This window comes from Maylandia zebra, linkage group LG7 (assembly GCF_041146795.1).
Source record: "Maylandia zebra isolate NMK-2024a linkage group LG7, Mzebra_GT3a, whole genome shotgun sequence".
NCBI classification, from domain to species: domain Eukaryota; kingdom Metazoa; phylum Chordata; class Actinopteri; order Cichliformes; family Cichlidae; genus Maylandia; species Maylandia zebra.
Window position 1 is genome coordinate 41,024,097 of NC_135173.1, and position 23,125 is coordinate 41,047,221.

At 40.6% G+C, this 23,125-nt stretch overlaps 1 protein-coding gene across 1 annotated transcript in view; it reads right to left on the reverse strand.

Annotated features, from left to right (window-relative positions):
* si:dkey-247m21.3 (5-hydroxytryptamine receptor 4) overlaps positions 1-23,125 on the reverse strand; it is a 57,867-nt gene that overhangs the window by 11,510 nt on the left and 23,232 nt on the right. Inside the window, exons 5-6 of the mRNA XM_004538335.4 lie at positions 22,565-22,718; positions 19,183-19,847 (exon numbers count right to left, since the gene is read on the reverse strand). Coding sequence (XP_004538392.1) covers positions 19,183-19,847; positions 22,565-22,718 — 819 coding nt within the window. The remainder of the gene's footprint in view (positions 1-19,182; positions 19,848-22,564; positions 22,719-23,125) is intronic.

Below are 23,125 nucleotides of genomic sequence, written 5' to 3' on the forward strand. Positions count from 1 at the left end.
AAATTCACAAACTAATTGACTGTACGGTATGAACTGAACTGATACCCCAGATTCTGGGCCAGTAAGGCTTTAGTGTTTCGAGGTCAACAGACAGATCAGCTGGGAGTCAAAGGATGCAATGACCTCAAATCCAAGCATGACTTAAGGTGAATGTAAATTCTGGCCTTAATCAGTGAGTAGTTACAGTTGGCTAGAAGTGGTTTTTATAATTTAGTAGCATGGGACCTGACCTGAACTGCACTGACACAAAGTCCTCTGAACAAAACATGACTTGAAAGCTAAAATTGGAAACAGAACTACTACTCTACAGGCCTCAGTTATCATGTTATGATAGTACAGCAAGAGAAAGACTGAACAAGTATGGCATGTTTGGAAGGTTTGTCAGGAGAAATCCTCTAGCCTATAAAAAGAACGTTGCTGCAAAGCTTAGATGTGCAAAGCTGCATCAGAACAGACCACATGAGCAATTTTCTTTAGATTGATGATACAAAAATGGAGACGGCATATGATATCACAGCAAATCAAAGTATATCACAGCATATCAGCACAAAAACCTGATACCTCAGCTGCTAAGCATGGCGGTGGGGGGATAATGATTTGGGCTTACATTGCAGCCACATGACACGACAGCTTGCAGATCAAATCAAATCAATATTTGACAATGAATCGGTGACATGAGTAAAATGTGAGGCCAACTGTTGGACAGCTAAAGTTGTCTCAAGGTGCAGCAAGACAATGATCCCAACACAGCAGGATTTCTACAAAAGAGCATCGTGAACGATTGAAATGCTGTGGCAGGATAATCAGACAGAACCATATGTCTGCAAACTTCAGTGAAATTATTATTTTAAGTTTTCTGCTAAAGATGGTCTAAAAGCTACTGAATTGTGGAGTGTACTTGGTCTTTCACAGGACTGCAGAGAGTCCTGAGAAAGCTTTTCTTTCTCATCTGTATAGGCTGTGAAGCCTAAAAACAGGTGGCCGTTTTTTAGGCTTCACCTCCACTGATTAGATTCGCTGAGCTTTATCTGTGGATCTGTGACTGTTTGTGTGCATTTTGACCATTACAACTTTTGAAGAAGCCTCTGATTTGCTTTGGGTGAGTCAAATTCTAGTTTCTAATATGCAGGTTTTTTTAAACTAATTATGAGCACTAATTATTAACTAATATAGTAAACTAAACTAATTATGTGCATTTGTGTTACGCAGCCATATAGTCTATAGCCCCTCCTTGATGACCATGCTCATATTCATATTTTAATAAACCAGCTTATGATGATGTTACAGCGCTTATGCCCGTTATCGATGCCACTGCTGGTATTGGATCGATACTAGTGTGACCGATTGTTGCTTTAGTTTGCTTACACATGACCTCTCACGCGGGCACACTTTGATCTGCTCCCTCCTCCCTGCTCTGCTGTGTTTAGTTGTCCAGCGATCATGTGACTCGGTGACACCAAGAAGAGCCATGCGGCAGTAAGTGAGAAAGCGGAGCAACGCGTGGAACTACTTTACAGCTGTAAATGAAAACACTGCAAACATCATGCATGTTGGAAGATAAGTCTACACAGTGGCAACACTGGCAACTTATATAAAGACATGAGAGACCACAAAAAATAGAACTCGGTCCCAGAACAAGCAGCAAAAGAAATGAGAAGGTGAAGGAAATTCCTCAGTCATACCCAGACTGTCAGCACGGCGTCAGAGCTCACTGTCACAGTCCTTTCAGAGAGGCAAAGAATAACCAGGTAGCTCATGTAACAATAACGGTGATTTAGTTGTCATTAAGATGTATTCAGAATTTGCAAATTGATGATGATTCATCTCATAAATCATGACACACTGCTCTCCCCTGCATAAGCTGCCTTTATAATTTTGGCTGTACTGGCTCTGAATTTACTTGCTCTCAGATTGATACTAAAATCTGCAGTATTGCACACCAGTAGCGGTGCCTCAGAGGAGTGTGTAGCCACACAGCATCCACTTGCTTATTTGGACAATTATCTCCGCTATTAGCAGATTTATGCCCGAACACTACAGTTCATGCATTACATGTGATCTGTACATGGGAACCGTGCATGAAGTTGAGAATCTAATTCAGCATACATGGCCATTTTAACAATAACTGATAAAAATTTCCTCTTTCTTTCCCAGCACCTTGTGCACTTCCACCCGTTTCCCCGAGATTTGTTTTGGCACTGGTAGTAAATGCATGAGATGTCTCATGGCTGCATGTAAGCCAACTTAATTTAAGAGTTTCTTCACAAAAGCCACAAGCAATTCCAAGCTGAAGGGCTACGTTATTCAAAGTGAAATGTTCCACATTAAGGATCAGCTACTGGAGAGGCAGTGCACATATATTTATGATGAGAGTTTATGCCTAATTACCTTGGTGTTATAATATGCGAGCCCTCATGCTAAAGACAACAGTAGACAAGGGCCCCGAGTCAGAATGATTTTCTCGATAAAAAAAACAAAACATGTTCTGCACTCAAAAGTGGCAACACTGAGGCCAAAAAAAGAAATAAAAATGATAGTAACAGCTAAAATAAGCTTTGAAAACAAACTTTAATAATAACCAGCAAACCACAAACGGTACCATTAATCTGTGCTGCTTTTCTAGGACAGAAAATCCTCTGAGTGTTTGCTATGGATGAATGTGAGGCCATTCTGACTGAAGGCTGAGCTCAAGACATTACTCAAGAGAAACTATGATGAGCACAGGCGTGATTACAAATTCATAACATGACAATTTTTATTGACTTTATTTTCCTTTCCATCACAGACCACTACGCTATGATGTCCTAAATTATCATGGGGAGGTTTTTAGAAGCATTGATTAAATTTGATGTTATGTGGTTACATAGCACAGCGTGATTAAATCAGTTTAAATATTTAATCTGGTTCTGGGTGTATCATTATCTTAAATTTCTTCGTATGTGAACAGATTAATTCTCACCATATCGCTCTGCCTCAGTGCTGTGCAGCTGTGTCTGCGGAGGCTCCCTTCATATATCCAGCACTAACTTTAAGAAAACAAAGGGTAAATCCCCTCCTTTCTCCAAACAGACCTTGTTTTGTTAGAGAAGTATGAAAATGATTTCATCTGACTGACATTTGGTCCTGATTCGTTCCCACTGAAGTTAAGTCAACTAACTTCCTGCTCAATAGAAGTTAGCTGCTGATAATGAGGTGCTGCTCCTACATGTATTTTTGACGTTGGTCTTTCATTTGCATTTTTTAAAAGTCGTTTTATCTTTGGGTTTCGTGAAGCCTTGCCAAACGTAACTGAACCTTGTGACTCAGAGCTAGTTATTTATGAATACTACAGTGAGCTTCGCACCATTTTCTGGGACCCATAGTTTTCTTGAGATCCCAGCTATCACTGAGTTATCAAACTAATAATGGAACACAACTACGATTTGGGTTTTAAATGTGAGGCAACTACTAGTTAAAGTGAATTCTTTACAAGTTTCAAACACCTTGTGCCACCCTCCACAAGTTTTCAAAGCAACCTCCCTTTGACAGAGTAATATCAAAGATGGATATAGTCTTGATTTTAGCTGTAACAGGAGGTCTTTATCCTTCAAAACCGGATCCTCTACCAGAGGCCTGGGACCTTGAGTGTCCGCCACTACTTTGTCCGGCTGGTCTCTATCTGGAAGTATCCACAGGATCTTAGCTCAGTCATTCCCAACCACCCTAGGAGGCGTATCCCATGTTGACCTGGGACTTCCAGGCCATACTCGGCACAGATGTTCCTATGCCAGCCACTCGATTATGGCGTTCCATGTATGCCATCCCTGCTAGCATCTTGCACCCTGCTTTTATGTGCTGGATTATCTCAGGGGCATCTTTGGACAACCTGAACTTGGGGTCTTGCCTGATGTGGTAGACCCCAGCCTCTATCGAGCTTGTGCTTAGAGCTTGTTCCTGTGCTGCCATGATTATTGTCTCTCTGCTGTCTTTTAGCCCAGCTTTGTCCAGCCATTTATAGATTATTTCAACACCAGCCACTCCTTCTATCTGGTACATGCTGTGAAGAGACCTGTCTTTTCATGATGGCTCTCTTCTTGCTCTTCTTCTTTCTTGTGTTTTTGCTGCCTGAGATATTCACAAAACGTGATTAGTTATGGCTATCTTCCTAATGTATTCATGGATCTTTTTTTGTTTCCTGGACAGTGGTTCTAACACTCACTAGTCCTCAGCCTCCTTCCTTCTCCTTAGCACGCAGTCTAAGGATGCTGTGCTTGCATGCATTTTCTTGATATCAGTGAATTCTATCTAAACTTTTGGCCAGCTGTCCCAGTAAAGTATCTGATGACCAGCAGGGGGTAGGTGTTGGTAAATGGACTGGTTCTTATATAGCACTTTTCTACTCTATCTGAGCACTCAAAGTGCTTTACACAACTTGTACATTCATCGATTTACACAAGCACTTTTTTTGTCATTGTTGATTGCCTGGATCTTGGTCTTCCCATTCAGCTGACTTCCCAGGCTTGTCATGTTCATGATTGCGGCTTTCCTAGTGGTTCCCATTTGCCACTGGGATTCCTTCTTGTCCTTTCTGACATGTGTGCAGTGTGTGTGTGTGTGTGTGTGTGTGTGTGTGTGTGTTTTTGAGGATCAATTCTGCTAGTAACGTTTTTCTACCTAAGAGATTTGCTACAGTACATCTATCTGTGGCCAAGAGAGAAAGTTGTTATTATTTAATAAAAACTGGTTAAAATAAAAGGAGCGATCTACACTGAGTTTTATTTGGCATCACCAGAAATGTTGGAAGAAGCTGTGAGGACTTGAAAACTATGGAAATTGTTCACCTCAGACAAAAGAACAGGCGACTATCTTTCTGTCGATCGAACTCACGGCCATGCTGATGGGTCATGGTAAGTGGAATATTTAAAACGAGTCTCACAGATAGAATCTTTTGGCTAAAGCTGGAACACACAGAGACCAAGAAGTTCAGTTCAGTGACTTTAACTGGTGGAGTTGAAGCAGATAGTTCCTGGCTACAGTTGCCTGAGTGCATCATGCACTTTATATAAAAGATGGACGTAGCTTCCAAGACAAAAAAAACCCCCACCATCCATCTTCTGGCAAAATGTAATAATTAAAGTGAAAAGTCCAACTCAAAAGCAGCAGCAGAAAAACATCAGAACTGATGGATGATGGTAGCTCTGAGAGCTCTTTCCTCTCTTCAGTCCATCAGACTCTTTACAGATAGGTTTCATGCCACGAATCTCCAGGTTTCTGCAAGTCAGACTTAATTCTGTCATCCACCAGGAGTTAAATCAGTTTGATGACTAACAGGTCAGTTAAAATTAATTGTTTTTTCTCTCAAATTCTGTCTCTTTTAGCTTAATACAACATTTAAAATGTGTGATTTGTTGGAGAGCTTATGCCAAGACACAAAAATCTGGGCTCAAAGCAAAGCTCATGGAGCAGCTTAGCAGCCTTGAGGCTAAACCGAGCTGTGTGGATATGTGTGACTCGCTGAGAACCAGGATTTTCTAAAAATACACAGTAAGGCTTGTCTGAATAAACAAAGCAAAAAAACAACGACAACAAAAGAAAAACTGAAAATCAATTACATAGTGAGCATGTGCTGATACTGAGGTACTGAAGGAAGTAGTGCTAATCAGATTGGGAAGTGACCTTGTTTAGCCTCTGCTGCAGTCTGTCTACAGCCTGCAGAACTGTGTCATCTTATTTTTAGTTCAATATCAGCCTGACAGTCTCATTCAAAATATTAACAAGCTTTAAGCAAAACAAAAATCAAAGTTCTCGCTGAGATTATGATTATATACAGTGGTTTTAGACATTTAATAGCTAACTGGGGGAATAAGTAAACTGTGTGCTGCATATCAACCTTCATTTAAATCAAAGGATTTAACAACAGTATTGCATTAACTTTTTAGGAATTACAGTTATTTTTATTTATAGCTTCCCAAATGTGGCCTTTGTTTTCCAGCAACAGAAATCCATCAAAGTATTAACAAACCATTGAGCTGTCCATGGTGTAGCTAGCAGCTGATCCATAGATCCTAAATTGGACAGGCGAAAGTGAATGGAAGGGATGGGTTGTACTTCTGCTCTGGAAAACAGCCCGTGGTTTCCACCTTGTTGCATGTAAACCGTCTGTAGTTAGACCCATGAAGGCATCTCTGGATTACAGTGAGATGCAGACCTTATAAGAGTGTTCTCAACTTGGTTAGATGTTGTGGAAGCTGTTTTCATGACTTTGGAAATAATTCTGGAATCATGAACTTTTGATGTCTTATGTGATCTTTCAGACCTTTTGGTGTCGCTGAGCTGATCAGGGTAACACTTCTTTTTAAGAATCTACCAGATCGTTGATGAGGTTAAAGTTTTCGCTACCTTCAGATTTTTCAGCCTAATCATGACCTCCTTCACTTACATCCATATCTCTTTGGACCTCTTGGCCTCTTGTCTAAATGATACAAATTAAAACTCACTGACCTCTTGGCTAAACTTCAACAAAAAAAAATGTTACCACACAAGTCAAAAATAAAAAAGTAATAAAAACACTGGTCACGTTTGTCTCTTTTGTTTTTTTCATACTGAAGCACTTTATTATCCATCCATCCTCATCCGCTTTGTCCGGGGCCGGGTCGCGGGGGCAGCAGCCTAAGCAAAGAGGCCCAGACCTCCCTCTCCCCAGCCACCTCCTCCAGCTTATCCGGGGGAATACCAAGGCGTTCCCAGGCCAGCCGAGAGATATAATCTCTGCAGCGTGTCCTGGGTCTGCCCCGGGGCCTCCTCCCGATGGGACATGCCTGGAACACCTCACCCAGGAGGCGCCCAGGGGGCATCCTTGTCAGATGCCCGAACCACCTCAGCTGGCTCCTTTCGATGTGGAGCAGCAGCTGCTCTACTCTGAGCCCCTCCCGGATGGCCGAACTTCTCACCCTATCTCTAAGGGAGAGGCCAGCCACCCTTCGGAGGAAGCTCATTTCTGCCGCTTGTATCCGCGATCTCGTTCTTTCGGTCACTACCCACAGCTCGTGGCCATAGGTGAGGGTAGGGACGTAGACCGACCGGTAAATTGAGAGCTTTGCTTTTACACTCAGCTCCCTCTTCACCACGACGGACCGGTGCAGCGTCTGCATTACTGCAGCTGCAGCCCCAATCCGTCTGTCGATCTCCGGCTCCCTTCTCCCATCACTCGCGAACAAGACCCCGAGATACTTGAACTCCTCCACTTGGGGCAGGAACTCATCCCCGACCCGGAGTGGGCACTCCACCCTTTTCCGGCTGAGAAAGATGGCCTCAGATTTGGAGGTGCTGATCCTCATTCCCGCTGCTTCACACTCGGCTGCGAACCGTTCCAGTGCGAGCTGGAGGCCCTCACCCGATGAAGCCAACAGAACCACATCATCTGCAAAAATCAGAGATGAGATTCTGAGGCCACCAAAGCGAAAGCCCTCCGCCACTTGGCTGCGCCTAGAAATCCTGTCCATAAAAATTATGAACAGAACCGGAGACAAAGGGCAGCCCTGGCGGAGCCCATCACCCACCGGGAACGAGTCCGACTTATTGCCGGCAATGCGAACCAAGCTCTTGCAACGGTTGTATAGGGATCGAATGGCCCGTAGCAATGGGCCAGACACCCCATATTCCCGCAACACCTCCCACACACTTTATTATATTTTTGGAATTATAGTTTTTGCTGCATGTTTAAATCCAGAGTTTTGTTGTGCTTTCATTGTATCAGTCTTTCTCAGAACAATATCTGTATTTAGCTTGCTGTACATTTTACAACCTATAAAACACATAAATAAAATGTCAGATCTTGTCTACACACACTTACATAAAACAGAAAGTGACACAGGAATCAGTTTATAGTCCCTCATGCAACAAGGGGCAGTAAAGTCATATTTATTGTCAGGCATGCAGGGAGAGGCCTCTGAAGTCCTACTTGACATCAGAACAACTAGTTTCCTCAAAAACAATTTAACTCAAGAGAGCTGAATGACATCTTTACTGCTCTGCAGTCAGTCTGGAATAAAAACACACAAGCAGAGCAATGGAAACATGAAATGAGCACACAAATCCTTGAACATCTCAATCTCAACCCCAAAGTTAATTTAAGCTTTGTGCGGTGCACATATTCGTGGCTTGAGTTTATGTCAGATTTAAACTTTCCCATCATTTGTATCGGACATGAGTCCGTTATTCTTCACTCTTTTGGGCAGACTGAGAAATGTAAAGTATGTGATTCACCTGAAGCTAAAATAAGTAGTTGAAGACTTCTGCCAAGCAACACAGACACACAAATGTAATGTATAAAACTGAGCATTCAGAGAGGAAAGAAGTATCGGAATATTTTGCTACATGTGTTTTTAGCATTGTTTTTGTTACAAACTATTCACTTAAGCTAATAGCATACTTTATGTCATTACTGAAAAGAAATCACTGTAAAAATCAATTAAACACACCATGCTGGTGAAACTCTTGGATTTAATATAAAAAGTGGCCAGAGCTCTGCTGACAGGACTGACTTTGAACAAGCATTTCCTGTTTCTGATCAGGAGGGATTTTGAACCAGTATTTCTTACATTGGTTACACCCTTCTTTTTGATAGCAAAACTCCAAAGTTGGCTTTTATTCAAACAGATTAACTAAGCCAGATTGTAATTTTTTTAAGTGCCTGTTGCAAAAACACATTCTGTTCTGATTTCCTGAGTTGAATTTATGGAAAAATTCCAACAATAACAAAGTTTGAGAAGAATAAAATATTACTTTTGCACCAACAAATTCCCAAAGTGCTATTTGCCAAAAACTTCTCAGCATACTGAGCAGTGTGTCCTTAAACATTTGAGGAAACTGGACAAGAGAAGGACAAAAGAAGTGATCCTAATAATCTATCTATTGCAGATGAACAGCATCTGAAAGTCATGTCCAGAAGAAATAGGAAAAAATCCAGTAAAAGATCTGAAGCAGGAATTCATCAGGGCCATCAGTTGATCCATCTCATGTCATAAGTCAACCTTAAGGAAGGGAAGCCGGAAGAAAAGGCTGAGCTATGCTGACTTACACAAGAACCGGTCTGAAAATCAGTGGCAACAGGTCTTACGGAGCGATGAATGCAAATTTGAATTTCTAGTGAAATATATGTCAGTGTTTACAGAGGAGGTGAAGCGAGAGGTATAACAGTGAGTGTCTACAGTCATCCTCACCATAACTATTTACTTTAATACAAAATTTTAACTTATTTAAACATAAAGATATTAATTGAAATATTTGAACTCTTATTCTTTATTTACCAGAACACTGCTAAGTGTCAAGAAACTAAGAATAGCCGCCTAAAGGATAATGCTACATGACCTGCTGTATAGATATTTAAAAACTTGTTCAGCTCTTGTTTAGGATGCTGACTAAATATGATGAGCCGAAGGCAGCGAAAGGTTTCAAAAAGTCCTAAATTGTATTTAAAGAAAGCAAATAAAAAACAACCCACATCTTTTGTCCCTCTCAGAAAATAGGCTGATTAAATGAGATTTCAAAGACCTGATTAGCCAGTGTGGGTCAATTTTACTGTCCGACTTGTCACAATTACAGCACAGAAGCGCAGAGACAGAGATGGAAATTGGCTCTAAGGGCTTTATGAGTGTCTTTAAGAGTCTCCAGTGAGGTTCAGAAAGTCTGGCCCAAGCGACTGATATACCTCACCCAAAGAGAACGAATGAAGCAATAAAACCAAGAGATGTTAGTAGTTTTGTTCTTTTAGTTACTGTCTAATTATTTTTCATGCAGTCAGTTTGTGTTTTACTCACCCAGTGTCTTGCTTTTCAATTACATGTATCATAACAAACGGCACAAATAGTGCACTGCATGTAATTTGTCTTTCTCGTACTTTTCCCTCCTTCACTCTCAATTTAAGGGAAACGATCCGTTTAGATAAATGCAGAAGTCAAGGATAACAAAATAGAATAGGAAGTAGTAGGCTGCGGCTGGAGATTAGAAAAAAGAGGTGATAATCGCAACACAGTCCAACATTTTTACATTGTTATGTTTAACAAGACGAAGGAACAAAGGAAAAGATAGAAATCTGAGTAAGGAACCCAGAGCGAGAGCAGTGAGACACAGAGAGGAGCTGCTGGAGGATCTGACGTTTCAATCAAACAATAATAAATCATACTAGTCTCATAATAAATCACAGACTGGAGTGTTTATACTGTCCTGCCTCGCCTGTCTAAACTGTCTGTGGTTAGTCATAACACGCTCACTTTCACCACTGACCTTCTTCTCATCCTCACAGTGACACACCTGGAGAAAGTTTTATATCAAAGCAGGAGGAGCTGGGGATTACACTGACAACCACAAGTTTCTTACACTTTCGTGATCATGCTTTGACTTTAATACATTTTAACATGCTTTATAGTCTTCTAATGACATGAAAGAAAACCGTGAGAGACTGACAAAAGCTCATCCATGAAAATACCAAATCTTATGCAGTCCTAGACGGTGAAATCACAACTTGCCTACAAGATGGGAAGATGTTTAACAAACCCTGTTACTTAAGTTGGGATCATTCAAAATGAGTTCAATGTATAATATGTAACACTTATGTTTTGAAATGTCTGATTGTCTGCAGCGATGGAGGGCACATTTTCTCTTGAAATGATGATGTGATTACATCATCTTTTCAAAGAATGTTTAAAACCAGAAAAAGCCTCAATGTTTCGGCCTCAAAGTTTTAACTAATAATATTTTAAACCTATATGCAGGTTTAAAAACTCATGTATGCATATTCGATACACCTGATGTTACTGGGTATAGTAATAATAATAATATTTCACAGTTCTTCAGCCAGGATGGAGTGCAAAAGTTGAATACATCCCTGAAGACAGGTATGCTTTAATCCTGTTCTTACCATATCTCTCCACAACAAGTTTCAACTGGCAACAGTTACCCACTTCTTGCAAACACTTGCCAACCGGTTGGGGAACACAGATTTTTCCCTAGCGATAGTGGTCGCCAGGGGGTCTAGGCTTGTGTTACTGGAGCTTTAGAGATTGATTCCAGAGTGACTGCTAGCAACCTGTTGCAATCAGCTGGGGATTACTCACTGTTCCCTAGTGTGACGAGACCCTCTCACTGCCTCAAAGAAGTCCTGACCTGCAATTATAGATAGTCTTCCAAACTACACAAGCAGGCCCAGATAAACTTCTCTGTCTCATCATTTCTTTTAGTACACCTCCATCTTTGTCACCCACTTTGAGCCAGTTTATGGCACTAGCAACCAGTGGTTGCTAGACAGTTGCTCACTAGTGTCTAGTTCTTTGCTCTTAGGGATTAATAAAAAACCCTTTGCTAAACTTTCCCTGCTTGAGAGTGCTTCCAAACACTACAAGTGCCAGTTTCCAACACAGCTTCTTTTATTTTTTACATTTTTCTTTCTGTCTTTAAGACCCGCCAGAGCTAATAATGATAGCATCTAAAAGAAGTAATCACTGTGGGTGATCTGACACAAGCCCCACAGGGGAAGATATACATGTGTTTTGATAGGCTGAGAGGTACTTCTCTTGACTGCAAAATACATCTTGTGAATGTAAAAAAAAAAAGTTAAAAAAAATCTGGAATTCCCCCTTAATATTCCTAACAATTGTTTTCAATACCTTCCTGGTGTCATTATCGTAGAATTTGTGTGTTGCATTTTGCACTCGTTCCTTATTTGTCTTCTAAATCCTTGGGAATAGACTTCATTTTCCAATATAGAGCTTTTAACATCTGCAGGAAGCTCCTGAGGATGTTTTACCAGTCGGTGGTTGCTGGAGTACTTTTCTATGCTGTGGTGTGCTGGGGGAGCAGCACAGCAAAGAAGGACTCATCCAGGCTGGAGAAACTGATCAGGAGGGCTAGCTCTGTGGTCGGCATGAAGCTGGACACTCTGGTGACAGTGGCAGAGAAAAGGACATTAAAGAAACTGATGGACATTATGGACAATGCCAGGCATCCTCTGCACACGGCCATTAACAACCAGAAGAGTCTGTTCAGTGACAGGTTGCTTCTCCCAAAGACAAGAACTAACAGACTTAAAAACTCCTTTGTCCCACACGCCATCAGACTGTTTAACTCCTCTCTGGAGGGGAGGGGGAGGGGAAACAGGAGGACAAAGGAGGGGGGAACAACTAAGCTGTAGTGCCTCTTCACCTCACTGTGCAATACCTTTTGTGCAATACTTTTTTACACCCGAGGGATTAATAAAGTTCTATCTAATCTAATCTAATCTAATCTAATCTAATGTTTCATCTTATCTCAACATAAGAGAGTCATATATCAGCAGGGCATGCCAGCGTGGCTTTGACCCAAAGAGTGATCTATCTTTCGTCCCAGATGTCTTCCATTCCGGAGAGATTTCAAATTCTACTGTTTTTCAGTGGCTAAACAGAAGTGCTCTGCTACAGCAGATCATCCTGCTCAGTCTCAATAACAATCACACAGCTGATAACAGTATCCGCTACTTAGCGGAATTAACAGAATTCAACAGTACATCATCGCTACATCACACTCAAACTGATTATGTGTTACGGGAATGGTATGATATTCTGAGTTGTTGGTTATTTCTCATACCAGACATTCAACACTTAAGGGAACAAGAATCTGGCTTCCCCAAAATATCAAACTACACAGTACTTCAGTATGTACACTTTCTCTTCTTCTTTTCTTCCAGTAAAATGTCCGAGGATAATGTGCAGCTTGGACTGCGGCTTCACCACACTATGCATCATCATCATCTTGCACCTTTCACTCTTGTTTAACTCTGTTTCTTTTATTTTTCTTTTACTTTTTTAACTCAAGCTCACACATCCAGCCCACACTGTACTGATGACAGCTGCTCTGAGGGAGGTAAAGATGATAGAGCTGAGCGAATGACAGAAGAGCAGAGGAGAGGTGAGATTCAACTTGGAAAACGTATCATTATCCTACAACTGTAGCAAAACAAACTTGACCATTTACCCGTGTCCACTGTGTTTCATGTATCAATGGGTCAGAATAGAAAAAAATATCAAAGATCACCAGTGACGAGAACCCCATAGTGTGACATGACCCACAGGGCTAGTGGGGCAATGGAAAACACATCTGATTACAGATCAAAATATTTTAGGTTCAACTCCTGGCTAGCTCAATACTGTAGTTTTACAGAAGGGGGAAATAATAAAAGACATATCACAAACATAGGTTAAGAAGAAAGGTCATGATTAGGAAGCTGCAGTATGGCTTTATTTTGAGAAAGCATATAGTAGGGTGACAAGAGAGGAACTGTGGTACTGTTTGAGGAAGTACGACAGAGATGTATGTGATGGTGGTGCAGGACAGTAGCGAGATGTGCGATAGGAGTGACATTTGGGTTCAAGGTAGGGGTGGGATTACATCAGGGATTAGCTCTGAGCTGGTTTTTGCTAGTTGACAGGTGAGGTCAGGTAGGAGTCACTGTGGACCATGATGTTTGAAGATGACATTGTGATCTTCAGTGAGAGTAAGGATCAAGTGGAAGAGAGCCTGGAGAGGTGGAGGTGGAAAAAAGAAGAATGAAAATCAATGGAAATAAGACAGAATACATATGTGTGAATTAGACTGAGACGGGTGGAAAGGGTAACAATCAAAGAGTGGAGACAGTGAAGGTATATGAGTTTGAATTCCCTGGGTCACCATCCAAAGTAACAGAGACTACACGAAGAAGAGCGTGCAGTTGAGGTGAGTGTTGGGGGGAGCAAGACAGTACCGTCACCTGTTTGGCCTAACAAAGCTGAAGATGTTAAGGTTTTACAAGAGAGTCACCAGAATGGGAAAGATTAGATCTGAGTACATCAGAGGGACAGATGACGGACAGCTCAGGCTGAGTAGTAGTAAGGCTGAGATGGTTCAGTCATGTGCACAGGAGGGATATATTGGACAAAGAGATGTTGAATATGGAGAGGAAGAGAGGACATGCAGAGGGTTGGTGTGACAGGATGCTAGGGATGCAGTGAAATGGAGGCACATGACCCATTGTGGTGGCCCCTGAAGTTGAAAGAATAATAATAATAAGAAGAAGATAGTATGTGATATGCTAAAAAAAATTGCTTACCATAACACTTTAACTACAAACACTGAATAATCAAATATATCTATGCAATATATATATATATATATATATATATTTCAAATACGTACTTCTAGTAAAACTATTACTTATTATTAATAATAATAATTTCTGTCCTGACAGTTAATCTGTCCTTGAAAACAGACTGCTTAGCTGCATCCACTCGTGCTATGCTAGCTCAAGTTAACTGTTATCTGGCTGTGACAACTGATGTGCCGGTCGAATGAATATAAGATAAAACAACACTTAAATTATACTATATAAGCAAAATTGTGGAAAAAAAAGCAGGAACAGCTCATCCAAGGAAACCCATGCCACGAGTCTCCTAGTGCACAGTTTTTCGAACAACCCATTCATTCCCAACTGCATGGCAAGGAGCCGTGGTAATGGGACTGTGGCCCAATACTCGTGTCCATATTGTGTGTCTATAGAAAGACATACTTTATAAAATGCTGTAAACACCATACTGGCGCAAGGACACAAGACAAGGAGCAACTCAACATTTTTAACCTGTTTCAAATCTCCAGATGCTTTTGTCTCCACAGGGTGGGTCATTTATATGCATACACCGTAATAACATGGGAATGGTTGGTGATATTAAAGTCCTGTTTGTGGCACATTAGTATATGTGAGAGGGCAAACTCCTCAAGATGGGTGGTGACCATGGTGGCCATTTAGAAGTCGGCCATCTTGGATACAACTTTTGTTTTTTTAATAGGAAGAGGGCCATGTGACACATCAAACTTATTCGTAATGTCATAAGAAAAACAATGGTGTGCTTGGTTTCAACGTAACTTTATTCTTTCTACAGAAGTATTTAAAGCTTTACTGATGGACAAAAATACTGGGTAAGGGAAAATCCAAATGACCAAAAAATATGCACGAAATATTAATTGTTAGGATTTTTTTTTTTGTTTTTTTGTTTTCAATTTTAGAAAAACAAAAGACGGTGGCACATTTAAAGAAATGACTGGTGGAGAAAGTAATTAGGCAAAGTAAGAAAAGAATGGACTGTATTCTAAATAGCACCAATTCAATTCAAGTCAGTTTGATTTTTATGGCACCAATTCACAACAACAAACAGTTTAAAGTGTTTAAAATATAAAGCATGTCATTAAAAGCAGGCCAAAGCAAAGAAATACCAATGTTAGAATCTGTTGTAAAGCAATTCTGCTTTCCATTGGATTCATATCCTACTACTCTGCCAACATTTTCCATATGTGCCATCACACATGGACAAAGACATTTTAAAAAGGCAGAGGACACTTAAATGTAACTTTGAAAAACAGTTTCCTTAAAGGCCGTCATCTCACTGAAATAAAAATGAGATTCGACAGGATTTCTCCAGTAATTTCAGCTTCTAGTATCCTGCCGGCCTTAATCTGATTGTCCGAGTCTGTTTTCCATCGGAGACAGATTTAAGACAGGACATCAGATTGGAGTTAACACTGTTTGCCTTTCTGTTTCCTACACACCGACGTGCAGAAATCCATGGAAACACGTGACAGCTAAAACTAGTATGCCATAAGCTGAGATATCAGGAAAGCGTGTTTCATTTTTCTTATTTCATATAACAGACACGCACAGATGATGCACACGCAGAAGGTTTCTCGACACGTTCAGAAGGTGTGACTGCCTGTGCTTGCATGTATTTTGTATGAATTCATTTGTCACACGTGTGCATGAGTGCACACGCACTCTCACTGTTTCTCTTCAGCAGTGAAGTACTTGTATTAGAGTTAAACAGTGCAGACACAAGCAGGTCTCCTCCATCTTTCTCCCAGCTCGCGGAAGCTGAGAGCACAAACACAGCCGTCAACTAAATCAGCACCATAACATCAACAGATGTCCTGGTGTGAAAAGCCTTCTGGACTTTTAGTGTTATTATATATTATAATTACATTGAAGATCCAATCTGTAAAAAAGACAAATATGAAACTGTCCACTGTCCGTGCTATTTAACCACTAAGAACCAAGATTTAGCCAGATTTGGGCATTTTAGCTGCTCTTTGAAGGGTGCTTTTTGCTCCACTTTTCTATAATTTAATACTTACAAAGTTCACCATGTTAGATTGGTGCTAGTTTGCCTAAACAAAACCCAGACAAATTCTCCAGCAACAGGAAGATGGTTTGGTCCCCTGGGGGCCTCTATTGCCTGACTCCGTCTCAGATTACATGAAGAAGACAGTGAGAGAAATTCTCCAAGATGCTTGAAGTAACCTGCCTGCCAAGTATCTTAAGAACTGTCCAAGTGCAAAATGCTATAGTCAAAGCAACTTTAGCGCATCAAGACAGTCACAGAAATGGAGTCTATCTGCTCTCATTTTACCACTGAATTAGCTGAAGTTGGTAATTAAATTCAACCTGCAAAGATTTGGCCTTCTATAGAAATTTACATGAACTAATATATTCACAGTATAGCCAGAATATATTCAGAGTATAGCCAGGTGAAATCATAGATTTGAAATAGAAATTCCTCCAAAAATAGTGATGTCCTTTTGCAGGACAGCAAAAGGATTGACAAAAGGCTTTGCATAAATTGGAAGCCAATTATTTGCAAGCCTTCGTCAATCTGTCTGAGAGTGACTGCAGTCAGACTGCAATTTCTTTGGGCTCAAAACCGATCACTGAAACTAATTGTGATCATTAAAAGGAAAAAAAAAAATCAATGAGTGGTTGTCATCCTACTTTTAGCCTATTGTGATGGAGACATTAAGGACAACTTGTAATTTACTAACACCAGCAGGTGAGTCACAGTAAATATTGATTTGACTCTAGTTTTTTCTATTTACTACACTTTATGATGAATAAAAACTACAAATAAAAAACTTTTAGTGGTAAATTCTATTTCAGTGACTACCAAGAGAAAAAACACAATGGCTGATCTTCATATTGCTGTTGCTACATTCTGTTATTGCTGTCCATACAAGTTTATCTCCTCATCATTCTCCCCAGCTGCTGCTGTGCACGTGCTGCATTAAATGGCATGATTAAACGTTAAAGAAGTTTCTGCAGAAAAACACAGCACAAGTGCAAGTGTGGGTCAAAGTCTGAATGTTCTCTTTCAAAATTTCCCAAACGGTTCCATGAAAAGCATCTGACACATCTCAGGATCAGAAAACAAGGGATTAAAAGAAGGGATGATTATTAAATTCATTTTATCACAAATGTGAGCCTAGGATAGCAACTAGCTGCACACAGTATGTGATAAAATGATATATGATCCAATAAGAAATACCTTATTTATCCCCAAAGTTGGGAAATGCTACAGTACTCAAAATGTGAAAAAGAACTGTGATTAAATAAATATCACAGTGCAAAACAATCACTCAATAAATCAAAATGTAAATGTGATTTACTCAGGAGCTTAAATCCACAGTGGATACATGGATTGTGGTATGTGGAATTGTGTTTTATCCTTGTGGTGGTAAAGCTGAAACAGATGTTAGAGAAAGTCTTCAGCTGCTTGTCCAGCAAGTGGTGCAAAGGTTGACCAAGATCCATTTTTGTCCATGCTCATTCAGCCACAGTCCTTTGGATGGCGGCGCACGTAGTTGCAGCAGCTCAGTGTTCTAATCTATGCACGGTCTGAAGCATGTGTGTGGGAATGTATGTGAATGTTTTACTGTTATATCTTATTAGTATTTTAAGTATTCTATCTATTTTATTTATTGAATTTTATTGGTTAATTTATATTTTGATATTGCTAGGGATGATGCAATGATCGGGGACCATTCTTAATTTCGTTGTTCTCATGACAATGACAATAAAGTTTCTGATTCTGATTCTGATTCTGATGATCTCTGTGTCAGCTGATGCAGGAATCCAAACAGTGTGATGAATAAAACTGGATTCAAACAGCAACAGAAATGTCCATTTCCCTCAGTGAGTAATACCTTGCCAGCTAGCAATATTCGGGCCATGAAAATCTTCCCCACAGTTACATGTCTGCAGCTACAACCCTTTTCTATCACAATTAGTGCGATTTCTCCACTTTTCTTCTTACTGCTCAGATTAAAGTCCTTGGCTGGCACTCCCTCTCTCCCTCCACAGCTCCATGAAGCAATGTCAAACTACACTCACTATGTTCCCCCTCTTCTACAGATTTGCGATGCAGTCCTGTTTTACCTTCATAAAACTGCAGGAGTTATGTGGCTCAACATAATGCAACAAAATAAAGTTTGGCAGCTCACAATAGGCCACAGGATTATCTTCGTCCAGGTGCACGAGTATAACACTCCAAATGAGACTTAGTGGCAATAAATTTCTCTTGTGAAGGGCACTGAGGTAATCGTCCAAAATGTTCAAAATGTCCCTGACATTCATCAGGGACTGATGTGAGTGTCTCTTCTGTGTCATGTAGGACCATAACTGTGTTTCTTAATTGCAACTGATCACTCCGAGGAGGTCAACAAAGGGACAATTCCAGTTTTCCACTTTTCAAGATGATGAACATCTTTAATCTGCTGGTCTTCTTCTTCTTCTTCTTAACAGCTGCTAGTTAATTAAAAACATTAAAAATTATCTTTTTGGTGTGTCAAATAGATGGAGTAATGAACTAATAAAAGTCCAGTGTGTCGTCCTCGTCTCAGTTTTTTTCAGGCAAAGACTAAGGAAAACAAACAATCTTTCAGTCAGATGACACAGAAAGGTTTAGGTGTAGGTCTTTTCGCGGGAAATGACAAATTAAAGTTCATTCTTGCCCAAGGCCTTCATTTCTTTTTGAATCAGTGAGGACAAAAACAGAACATCAGTGACGTAGTAGCGCATCCGGCTTAGGTATTTATTACAATCCACAAGTTATTGCCCTGAAAAATGACAAATGTGACCTTAATGTTAACCTGAAACAGGTTCTTGTTTATTGTGAACAATCAAAGCCTTGATCGCTGAGCAAAAAAAACATACACTCTCTCACTCAGATCCACTTACACCCCTTCACTCACTGAAATTACTTCCCTTCACATTAACATTAAGGGACGTCTGCCATCAGTCTTACATGATCAAATATGTCTTAGGCCACTGGTTATAGATAGACTGGTACAAATGTGACTTGTGCCTGCCTGTGTGTTTACCTCAGTGCCATGGATGTCCCATTGACTGATGCAGCTGAGCATGCTCTGTGGGTTGGTCCATAGGAGCAGCTCCCCTGCCGTGCGTACCGCTCATCCCCGCAGCAGAGAATGACCAGAAACGCCCTCCGAAAAGCCCGGTTTAGGAAGGCGTACAGGAAAGGGTTTAGCCCTGAGTTAATGTACCCAAGCCACAACCAGGCTGTCCACAGCTGCCAGGGTACCGAGTAGTGGATGAAAGGGTCCACTATGTTGGTGATAAAGAATGGAGCCCAGCACAGGCAGAAACAACCCATTATAACCGCCAACGTCTTTGCTGCCTTGGTCTCAATGCGCATGCGGCTGTGACCTACAGGAGCCTGCTCTGAGGAGGAGGAACCTGTTGGTGTCCTAAGGCGGTAATGCTCCAAAGGATCTGAGGAAGTGGATGTCCTCACGGTAATGACTGGAATTGTGCCGGTGACTGGAGCAGAGCCGGCACGTTGAAGTGTCTCTATCTGCCGCACGTGGGTCATGGCAGTAACATAGATACGCTGGTAGGCTAGGACCATGAGGCCCAGCGGCACGTAGAAGGCCACTGCAGAGCAGATCAGGGCGTACGGCCGGTTAACTAGAAACACACAACTTGTGTCGTTCGAGCCTCCCGCCAAGGCTCGCCGCTCTTCAATCTGCAAAGAGAGAAGACACAGGAAGAAAAAACAAGTGAAATATGGGGCTCCCAGGAGGGGATTAGTTTAACTTAACAAAAAACAAAAACATTAAAAAAAAAAACTGGAACTATGGAAAGACTTAGGCCAGCTGTTTCCCTCTGCTTCCTGCCTTTTAGTTAAGGCGGGCTAAAGAAAGAGGTAAATGCTACATATTGTAATAATAAAGTACTTTGGAATATCCTTTGTCTGGCCAGTTGCCCATATCTTTGTCCTCTATATAAACCATGAGTAGGTCAAAGTAAATTAAAAATGTGCAGGCGGAGAATTGCCTTGAGCTGAAAGATTAATTTTATCTCATCCCTCTATGTAGCATTTGGGTGCAGTAAGGTAATGCTGCACCCTGGGACACTAGAATAAAACCAAACTATCGTCAAAGCAGAGCAAAAAGTAATGCGTGACTCATCTTGAATTGAAAATGCACTCTTAATGGACTTTTAGTGTTTAAAGTGCCAAAATAATGCATTTGAAAAGCTAAATAGCAATGTCTCTATCCAAAAAAGACAACCTTGCTACAATTGCAGTTGTGAGCTGTTTAATGTAGGAATAATTATTCTTTCTACTGTCTACATCCAAGAGTTAGCAGAAACTCAGCTGAGGGGAGATTTCAGTAATGATGGAAGAAGCACGAGCCTCTTGTCACACGTTTCTGATTTGATAGTTTGGTGAAAAATGAAAACAATAATCGTTCCTACCTGTAAATGAAACTACACACAATAAGGTTTGTATACTTTTTGAGCAACTGGGTGTTAATTGGAAAAAGATTTAGGTTTAATCAAAGCTTCACACTTACATAATTATCAAAAGAAAGTAAAGAAAGGAAGTCCATCACATCGATTTCCTCCCTAATTATTGAATGTGACGTTCATCTTTGTGTTACATTTACTAGGTAACCAAAAAGTTCTTTAAGCTGACAACAGCCACATGGTAAACATGTATTCACAAAGCCTACTGAATAAACTGTAAGTAACCGTGTCACAGACAGCCAACTGTGCCGCTGTTGTTGTCCATTCTCCATATGGAGGTGGGTGCTTACTCCCACAGCACAGTGTCACTTAGTCGCGATAAGAGCCAGAATAATCTAGCTTTTTTTCAAAGGATGAGATGTCAGAGTCTTGAAGTTGAATCTTGACTTTGCGGAGATGTGAAATTTTTATTTTAATACTTTAAAAAATTAGCCTTTTTGATATTATTCCTCCAGCCTTGTGATTGCAGCAAGTCCAAGTACATGCAGAACAGGAGCCTCACACTTACAGCAAAAGTCCACGAAAGGTAACTTTCATCTGTGTAATTGTTTTGCTGTCTGTTGCCAACTGTGTTTTATTTTCAGCCGTATACATTTATTATACATTTCTTTGTACAATGCCTCAATATTATGCAGACCATCGGCAGATATATGCACTGAGAGATCCTCTATCCATTGCCTCTTAGCTTCGAGCAAAGGGTCGCATACCTGAGATATGTGAATCCTGGAATTAATTCTAAATTTTGGAAGTGTTTCCTTTGCCTGATTGTAATTTTTTTAGTAGCTGTTTGAGTGGACTACCTGTGGAATAGTTGAAAGGACGGCCCAACCGTTTAAACAGAGCACTACTCATTTGGACAAACCTCTAGAACTGTAATAATTTACAGATTTCTACTAGTTGATGTCAAATAAATTAATAATATAAGTACTTCCAGCTTTCTGCCACATTGCCCAGTTATCTGGTTTGTCTCTGCTCGGGAGTTGTTTATTATTCCATAGAAGTGCTTGAGGTATAAGCTCCGTGTAGCTTATGGCATAGACCACGGTGATAACCAGTCCCTAAGGTAAATTTCTATCTGAAATCAACTTGGCCAGCTCAATTTAATTAGATTTTATTCTACTGACAGAAAACTTTGCTGCAGACGGTATCTCCCAAATTGAGCATTTCAAGACAGAGATCAGTTTCAGATCACTATCCCTGAGCAGACACCTTTAAAACCAACCAGACAAATACTGTTTGGTTTAGCTTGTGCTTAGTGAGAAGAAATTTCAGTTTCAAACAATCCCTCTGAAACAGAACAGAAGCGTAATGAAAAACACATCGGCACACACACAGACAGCATTTAAAATAATCCTATGCAATTTTGTATACCGTGTATGACTTCTAGCCATTGAGACAGCCATTAAAAAAGTAACACTGGCTTTGTACGCTGCCAGACAGAAAGATAAGAGAAAAGAGCTTTTCATTAAGTCTGGATGAATAAATTCATCTGTCCCTGCCTGCCTCTGGGAGTCCTGCTGCTCATTTCAAGGCAGCTCTGAAACAAGCTCATGCCAGAACATACCTAAACCAGAAGAAAATGCTTGTTGAAGTGCTGTCTTTGCTCGCAGCGAGAAAGCCTCCACAGGGACTGGAATTGTTTTGTGATCATTCTTTTACTGTGCCATTGTTTCAGGGATTGAAAATGTTATTAGAAACAAAGAATATTAGACTGGAGAGGTTAATGCCGCTTTTGCCCTCAAAGAAAGAACATACCTCTCTTTAGGCATTTGAGAGCGGTATGAACTTTTCTTTGTGATACTTTGTTTAAACATACTGTCTGTTTGGTTTGATTCAGGGGTCGTAGTAAAGAAATGTAAGCATTAGAACTATGTAGCCACTTGTTTTGATCTCATTAGTGATGGTTTCTGATCTGAGCTAATGAGGACTTACAATATCCTCGATCCCGATGGCGTTCCAGCTTTGCATGATGGGTAGAAAGGAGATAAATGTGGGAATGAGCCAACAGCCACTGAGCATGACTGCCACTCTCATCGGGGTCATCTTGTGTCGATACACCAATGGCTGGCAGCAGATGGCATAATACCTGAAATAAGACACAGACACTAGCACACACATACTTTACACTAACATACAGATTTAAAAATGAATGGGGGGTTGTGCTTCAGAGGTATGGGGTATTGGGCCCATACTCTATTCTGGCTTATTTGATCCCTGTATGACGGTAGAGCAGCCATTGCTGTGAAATAAATCAGACTTTTTCCTACTTTTGTAGGAAACCTTACTGACTTTCTGTGATATTAAACTGTTTGGCTGCTCTTCATAGCTGATTCTGTTCACTTTTTCTGACAGAAATACTAGGTTCAACATGGTGGCATGACCAATGCTTGCTGCAGGATCTGCTTACACCAGTAAAGGCAATATAAGGCAACAGCTAGCTTTGCCTGTCAAAGTCGTATTTTTGTTTGTGACTCTCTAAGGGACATCAGAAGC